At 45.1% G+C, this 8,573-nt stretch overlaps 1 protein-coding gene across 1 annotated transcript in view; it reads right to left on the bottom strand.

The window, feature by feature from the left end:
• The window catches only part of pkp3b (plakophilin 3b), a 33,507-nt gene that overhangs the window by 17,844 nt on the left and 7,090 nt on the right, over window positions 1–8,573 (bottom strand). Inside the window, exons 2-3 of the mRNA XM_024295688.2 lie at window positions 2,237–2,325; window positions 73–677 (exon numbers count right to left, since the gene is read on the bottom strand). Of these exons, the coding sequence (XP_024151456.2) occupies window positions 73–677; window positions 2,237–2,325 (694 nt within the window). The remainder of the gene's footprint in view (window positions 1–72; window positions 678–2,236; window positions 2,326–8,573) is intronic.

The following is an 8,573-nucleotide window of genomic DNA, read 5'->3' as shown; positions in this document are numbered from 1 at the left end:
TCTTCTGAGAACGCCGTGTAGAGCGTCATCGCTGTAGCGGGAGAGAACAGTTTCCACCCAGAGGTCACTCACTCTGCCAGCGGGTCGTTGCTGTGGATGGACGCGGCGTCCATCACGTCCACGCCTTTACCCACGCTCCTCAGGGAGCGCAGCGATGGCGCCCGGTGCAGCGGCGCGTACTGCCGGCTGGCCGTCGCCTGACTCGCCCTGCTGGTCTGCTGCTGCCACTGCGCCCCCCAGGTGTCGCCCCCACCGTGGAAGCCCCTGCCGTTCCCCACCCAGCCCTCCTGGCCGAAGGCGGAGCTCTGCTGCTGCTGGTAGAGCTGCTGTCTGTTGGTGATCCGGCTGATGGTGCGGTGGGACGGCCCCTTGTAGGCGTACTGGTACGGCAGCTCCTCCTCCTGCCAGCACCTCCCGTCCTGCGCCAGCGTCCCGCTGAGGGTGCGCCTCATGCCGCCGAGAGGGGCCACCGTGACGGGGACGGAGGCGTTCTCCGGCCGGGCCGCCGTGGCCTGGTTCTCCTGGCACAGAGACTTGGAGCGCCGGCTCCTGCTGTGCATCTCGGAGGCCTGGAAGCTGCTGTGGACCGTGCTGGTTCCTCTGTGGCTCAGCTTGGAGCTGCTCTCCACGGCGGAGCGGGAGGAGAAGCCGGACGAGTGGAGTGGCGCCGTGGGCACCTGGGGAGCGGAAGGGAAACATCAGGAGGTACCTGAATGCCAGAGACACTCTTAGCTCCTCCCCCTTTCTTTAGAGGTCAGTTAACCAGCAGGATGAGGCTCACGTCCTGTTTGTGCTTCTGTCTTCACATTGTTCTGCGGGAGGTTCTCACCAAACCCAGCAGACAGGAAACTGCTGAACAATGGACGCCGTTTACAAAACGGTGGAATAAGATCTAAAATTTTCATGAAAAATGTTTGTTTGATTTAAAATCTTAAGATCACAAATGTGGTCCATGCAGCAACACAGTGAAGAGCAGAATTCCTCCACACTGACGGGAAGCAGAAACAGGAAATGAAAGCTTTCAAAAGTGAAACTGGATCAATGTCTTTAAGACTCCTACAAATACGCGATGACTTTAATAAAAAAGTCAAATTAAAAACTAAAGAACAATATATCATTCTTTCTAAGCCTTTCAGAGAAAACTATGTCCGTATTTATCATCACAAATTACCTTAAGAACACATTCTTTTTTAAATATGAGTTATTTTGTAGCTATTTTTCCTACACAGAAGTACGACGACTCGATCTGTGAGGCTCCGCCTTTCGCCGCTTTTGGAGGAGTGCAAGTTAGCTGGATCTGGAGGCGGGATGCTGCTCCGGCTGGAGAAATCTGCTGTGCGGCCTGTTTTCCCTGAATAGCAGACGACAGAAGCCGCAGTCGCTCTTATCAAAGAGAAAAGTAATAATTGATTCTCGAGCTGAGAGCGGGACGCGCTTGCAACGTTTTCAGTGGGAGATCATCCGGTTCTGGGATTAGATGTTCTGGATCTCTCTCTCTGCTCTGCACTGTCCTGCTTCCATAACAGCACGTCCTCATTCCCACTCAACTCCTCACATATTGACGGTTAAGGCTTCTTCCGTCTTACTTTTAGACGTTTTGGGTGTCTCCAGCTCATCTTTTTTTATTCTTTTTTTTTGCGTGCAGTCTGCTCCTATTGGTCAGAGCAGAGCAGAACAGACATCCCAGAAATATCACAGAACTGGAAGACTTTTGAAGAAGAAGAATGGATGGAAACTCCTCAAACAAGAACTGAGAATTTTTTTTGTTAATGCTGTAAAATGATAAATGTTGTATTCTTGTATGATGATTTTCTTCCTCCCGAAAGCGCTTTACAGTCACTTTCACACCCTGAATACCGCTGCTGGACACTGATACCAATAACCATCAGAGGCAATGGGGGTTCAGTGTCTAGCCCACGGACACGTTGACACATGGGAGGGGAAGGCGGGAATCAAACCTACAATCAGAGGTCCTACCGCTGCACCACAGCCACCCAGCTTGATTTGCCAAAGATGATGATGAATTGAGGTTATTTCCTGTTTGTTGATGACAGGTTTGGATCATCACATCGTTCTTCTAAACTGTTTTAGGTTTCCATCATGTCAGACGTTCACTCTCTGACTTCCTGTCCTCACCCCGCCCTGTGCAGCTGAAACCGTCCCGCTAGCTCCATCTGCTCCTGTTCTCTACACTCATGATGATCGCTAACGTTAGCACGGGGGTCAGCGTACTCACAGCCATGACCCGGGTCGGGGTGCAGATCATGGACCGGGAGCTGAAGCCGTGAGAGTGGCTGAAGGTCTTCAGGTCTGGAGCTCCGAAATCTGGACATGAGACAGACGGGAGGAAGATTTTAGGACTCATTCTGTCACCGGACGGGCCGTTCCTCTGAAATCAGACGAGTTCATCTTCAAACACTCAAATCAGTCAGGACACTGTCACAATATTTTCATGCTATTTGTACACTCGTGCTTTAATCCAAACCCCAAAAAAATGACAAAATAATTTGAGCTTGAAGTGAAGTCTTTAAAGTCCTTTAAGAACAGAAAAACACTTCCTGAGGTGGCCTGCAGGGGGACGGGACTGTAAATGAGGCCTGGAGAGTGACGGGATGCTGACCTGATGTTAAACGTGGAGCTTTAGCTCTAGAGTTCAGTCTTTGTTTCATCGTAGCTCCTCAACTGTTCATGCAATGAATTCCAAGAAGTGAAAAGCAGCTTTGAGCTGAAATCGGACACATTTGGGCACAAAGGGGTCAGAGTTCACATCCAGAACAACGTAACTGGAATGTTTATGAATGATTTCTTTTTGGGTCATTATTGACATTTAGGACAGAAAAAATGAAGATATGAGCTCATGATCTATAGAAAAATCAAACCTGAATAAAAAAGCATTCGGTGTTACTCCAGGGTTTGGTGAAATCATCCGGCAGAGATCACACTTTGGCTCCAGCGTTGACATTATTTCAACACTGGAACCGTTTCATTAACAAAATTCCCACGGATTCTAAAGTGGAGAAAAGCAGCTTTGAACCGACATGCATCACTTTACTGTAGTGACGTGTTTACACGACCACTAAAACTAGCTGATTCTGTTACAAAAGAAAAGCAGCTTTTTCCTGGGAATCAGGATAACTGAGTCGATTGTTGAAGAGTCGCAGAAGGTCAAACGTGAAATATCCGGCTGTCGTCAGGGACGGCCCCTCAAAGGGTTAAACTGGTTTCAGAAACTGTAACTTTAACATAATTATGAATAATAAAAAGGCAGGAATATTATTCCAGAATAAATCAACTTAAATAACTTTCAATATTTTACTCTATAAAAATATATTTTGTCAAAATTATACAAGTTAGAAATGAGAGTAAGATAACATCGGGTCATTAATAACAATAAAATAAACTGATCTGGGGACCGGATCCGGTCAAATCCCAGCCTGTGGGCTCAGAAAGTTCTGCTCCACATCTATGGAGTTACACACATCGATGCGTTTCACATCTGCAAACTCAACTTGTGTGTCTGTGAAGAAAATCTGCAACTGAAACATCATTTTCTGCTGTTGCACCACAAACTAAACAAAAGGTTTACAGCTGTTAATCTTCCAGAGAAGACTCACACAAACATTTTCTATCTTCAGAGAGAAGTCTGAGGTCCTCATAACAGCACATAAACAGGCACAGATGTGTTCCAGCATTGAACCGATCAACCAATCAGATTTGTTTGAATCTTTATCTGAATTTGCTTCTCTTTCTCTCCTTACTCCTACATTTATCCCTCCAAGCGGAGAGAAATGGAAAAATAGTTCATTCATATTTGGACGTTTCTACCGTTTGGTGACATCATCAATGGTCGCCGGTCATTGTTGCCCATTGCTCACTGTTGACCTGGAAAACAATGTCGGTATAAAACTTTTCATTTTAGTAAAACTACACAAACGTTTGGTGGTTTATGGATGAAGATTTGTGAGAGTTCAGCAAAAACTGGAGTGAAGATCATCTGTTCGTTATGATGAACATGTGTTGCAGTTTTCATGTCTGTGTGTGACTTCTTTTGGTTTCCATGACAACATGTGGCAGGAGGCGGAGTCATCTGAAGGTTGACACTTTTCTGATGTGTGCAGTCACAGAGCTTTGCAGCAGCTTTTCTGCTCTGATTCCTCCGAGTTTCCAGAAACCTTCCAGCCGTGTGTCCTGCAGGAGCTCTGCAGACGGCGGTCAGAAGGTGGAACACAGACACCTGCTGACCGCCACCACTCCCTCCAAAAGCCTCCTCAGCTCCTCGTGACGCCTCGTAATCTCTGAGTTCTTGGAGGCTGATTCATGCGAGGTGTAGAGCCGCCGAACACAATTAGAGCTCTGTTCTGTTCACAGCTGGCTGAAGAAAAGGAGAACACACTTTCACTGAGAACAGAGGACACAACTTCAGCTTCTCAAGCAGAGAGTGAAACATTTTCCTGAGTTCAGAGGTCAGAGGTCACGCGGTGGTCTTTACAGAGGAATCGTTTGAGAGCTGAGATGATGATGTCTCAGGAAAAACCATGAAAACCGACGATGGAATCCATCAGAAAGATCACGAACAGATTTATTTACCAAGTTTTCCTGTTTCTGATCAGATCTGGACAATAAAACCAAAAGGGCAAAGGTCACCGGACATCATTACTGAATCTATAATTATTTTATTTAAACTTCACAAATGTATATTTAATATGAATGAATGTATTTAGAAGGTCGTTGAGGTCAAACTTGATCACTTTTGATTTGTGAATTTGGGGTTTTAGCATCACTTATTAACGTTCATTACAACTTTAATATACTTTAGGCAAAGACTTTATTAATATTCCACTCCGATCCTCCTCTGACTGTCGCCGGGGATGGTCATCATCCCTCATTTACACTCCCACTAGCTTACAGCCCCTCACAACTCCAAGCTAACATTAGCAGAGCAACAAAAATGTCCAGAGGAACAGTTTCTATCCACCGGTACAGTTCTGATCCAGATTCCAGCTCAGACGAGGAAAACAAAGACGTTCATGGATCCATTTGTGGATGGATCCGAATGGGGCGGAGCAGGGAGCTTGTGACCCCGCCCATTGTATTTTCTACAGCACAAATAAAATTTTTTTCAAACTGCCTTTTTTTGGTCTGCCCCTGATTCGCAACAATTTCACTAAAGAAATACTCGGGAATGCAACTTGAATTTTATTCTTCTAGAAGGGTAGAAGAAGGAGGAGGAACCCGTAGAAAAGATGAACGTAGAGAACATGCAAACTCCACACAGAAAGTTCCCAGTTGGGATTTGAACCAGAAACTTCTCACTGTGAGGAGACAGTGCTGACCACTGCACACAGTGCCTTGCATTCAGGGCTGGCCTTGGGCATAGGCGGCTGCCTGGGGCGCCATCTGATTGAGGGGGTGGTGCCAAATTTGTTCTTAGTTCTTTTTATTTATTTTTTTTTACAGTTTAACACACCACTCATTTCATGTAAAAATGTAATAATTAAAACCATGAATAAAATAACTCAAAGCTTTGACATAATCAGTAATTTCGGTGCAGAAATCCTGTTTCGCCCAGGGGCGCCATGCAGCTCAGGGCCGGCCGTGTCTGCATTAAACATCTGTTTTCTACGTTTTAATCATTTCTTTGCTTTCTCGAATAAATTACCAAATGAGTTACAATTATTTTTAACTTATTTATTCATTCTTCATTTCATTTTTTCTGTTGAGGAAACGCACAGAAAACATGCTAGCTATATTAGCCACTGATGCTTATCTGTGCTGCTGGTTGACCAGAAGTTTGTAAGCTTTACTTTTATTTTCTTTATTGGTTCTGAGAAACCAAATATCATACTTCCTCACCGTCTCCCGGTTCATGCTTTTTTGGTCTCGTTGTTTCGCAGATTTTTTCTGTGCAATTTTGCGCAATTGTGTGTGTTCTGCATCCTGATTGGCTGTTGACCTTGTCAATCAATCTCCTCTGTGCCGTGTCTCCTGTACAGAATGGGTTCAGTCGACCACATTTACATAAATTACATTTTTGTTTTCACTCGATAAAACTGAACCGGTTTTTTATAAAAGTCTGAACTTTGAGAGAAAAGTGTGAAAATGTCACGTCTGAGTAAAGTTAGAAAGTGTGTAGGGAGGAGCCTAAAATCATCTGTGATTTCACCAACGTTGGGCTATTTTTAGATCGTAACTCCTGTGATAAATGAGAAAACACTGCAGTGGAAAAACGCATCTGAGATGTTCGGTTCAATCTGAAGTTTGGAGGAGAAACGGACCATGGGTGAGGTCTGGGCTGCATGTTTTCCTCCCCACCTCACGGGTCAGCGGAGGCGTGTTTATACACCCCCACCGCAAGAGGGAAAACAAGTATGCAATACCCCGAACTCAACAGAGACATTTTATCAACGTGTAACGAGAGCAAAGAAGTGACTCAACACAAAACAGAGTACGGATCCCAGCCGAGAACTCTGATGACACTGGTCGAGTGGAAGAACCCCCCCCCCGATAATGAGTGAAAAAGTAAAAATTATTACAGAAATTTGGAGTAGCTGAATTCAAAAACCTTCAGTCTGAATGTTCAGAAATGTTGGAAAATACCTTTTTCGCTTTTGGATTTGGACAATTTTTAAACAGAAAATATCCAAATTTCAAAAAGCAGTGATGATGATGATGATGATGTGAAACCATAGAAGGTCTGACCATCTGCAGGTGTGAACCTCAGCCGTCCCACGCAGACAATAGAGCAGTTTAAAATAGATACTGAGAGGCTGTTGAGGAGATTGGAAAGGAATGTTCCACACAAAGCGGTCATTGAGCTCAGCCGGGGGGGGTCTGATTTTCTCCTCCAAAGCATGTCCACGTTGATGTTAAAACCATAAAGATGTGATCTTCAGCTTCAACACAAGCGTTCAGAACCACTAGAACGGCAGGCGTGTCCAGAAACACGACGAGAAACAGGAAAGATTTAAGGTTTCCAGAGCCACGCCCCCTTACCTTTCCTTCATTTCCTTTGGATAACTTACACTGTAATGTGTTGTTAGAGTTCAGCTTTTTCCACCTTTTGTTGATCTGTGTTTATTTCAATTTTATTTTACTTTTGTACGTTCTTTTAATCCTTTTTCTCATTAAATATAGAATTTAATTCTTTAAATAACACAGGATTTTTTATCATAATGTAACACTTCAACTGTTCACTAAACCCGATATTTATATTGGCTTTGAGCCGATATGCAACACATTACAAATGCAGAGTTGTGCACATCAGTGCAAGGCTTCTATTTGCTACGTATTGATGCATTCACACCAAACGCGGCGGACACGGCGTCTAGTTTGAATGTTAAGTTAATGTAAAGGCGCAATCTGCCGAGGTGCAATTGCAGCGGCGAGCTTAACACGGTGTGTGAACCAATCAGGGACCCAGATTGGTCTTTTAAGCTTAAAGTTTAAGTTTAATGAATTCATATAGCGCCTTAAAATGACCTCGGTCAAACAAGTCGCTGTACATTAAAGGTTTAAAGAAGAATAAAAACAACATCCAGAAACTGTCTCTGACCCCCACAGGATCTCACTGAAACCTTCGTCCTAACTGTCCTTACAGGTGGGTGCGGGCTACTTGTGGTCAAAACTGTACGGTACACGCAGACGACCTGCGCAACCCGGAACCCATACAGAGAAAATGTTCATTCTTATCTACGGGTATGCTGCGGGCGACAGGTTGTAGTAAAAACAAATAGTTCCCCCATAAATTTACCACACCCCCAACAATGGTACGTTCCACCTTTTTAACGTCCCTTGAAGTGGTCATACAAGCCTCAAACGAAATCCCCTAATCATAAGATTTGGGCCGGTTGACCCCTGATCGGGAGATTGCAGGTTCGATTCCCGCCTTGCCCGCCAATGTGTCGAGTGATGGCAGTGGAGCCGCCATCATTGTGTGAATGTGTCTGTAACTGTGAAGCGCTTTGGGCATTTGAGGAAGGTAGAACAAGTATACTTCATTTAAGATCCTGCCGCTCCTCTCTACAACCCTCCACAGATCCCGACAACCCTAACACCAGCAGAAACCGTGCAGCGGTTTGACCTGGTGCATGTGACTAAAGCTGTCACCCAAGAAAACTCCATAACATCCAGAGACCTGAGGTACTCAGGAAGAACCTCAGGGCTTTCCTGGGACCTTTCTGTCGAGGATCTTTGTGACTGCCTCTGTTAATTGGACCCCTCTAGGCTTTCCTAGATTTCTCCCACATCCAAACCTTCCAGAAACCGTGACTTCCACAGATGTCCAACAATAAGACACCACTTGTGTTCAGTTCCTCACAATTCCTGCCCTTGCAGGAATGTCTGTTATTGCCCATGTGGGCATCAACGTCTCTAAGCAGAACAACTGAATCTATTACCCCTTCACGAGTCTCTGAGGAAAGGTACTCTATAGCCCTGGTCAGCTCATAGACCAAGACCAGTTCCTGACCTGGAGCTGCAGGGGTGTGACTCTCTCGTTCACTGGAACATGACGACTGAACTGAGAGGCTATGAGCAAACCTGCATCTGCCCCCATTGTCCATCACTATGTACAG

The sequence above is a fragment of the Oryzias melastigma genome, linkage group LG3 (assembly GCF_002922805.2).
Source record: "Oryzias melastigma strain HK-1 linkage group LG3, ASM292280v2, whole genome shotgun sequence".
NCBI lineage: Eukaryota > Metazoa > Chordata > Actinopteri > Beloniformes > Adrianichthyidae > Oryzias > Oryzias melastigma.
This window is presented reverse-complemented; position numbering and strand designations above follow the sequence as displayed.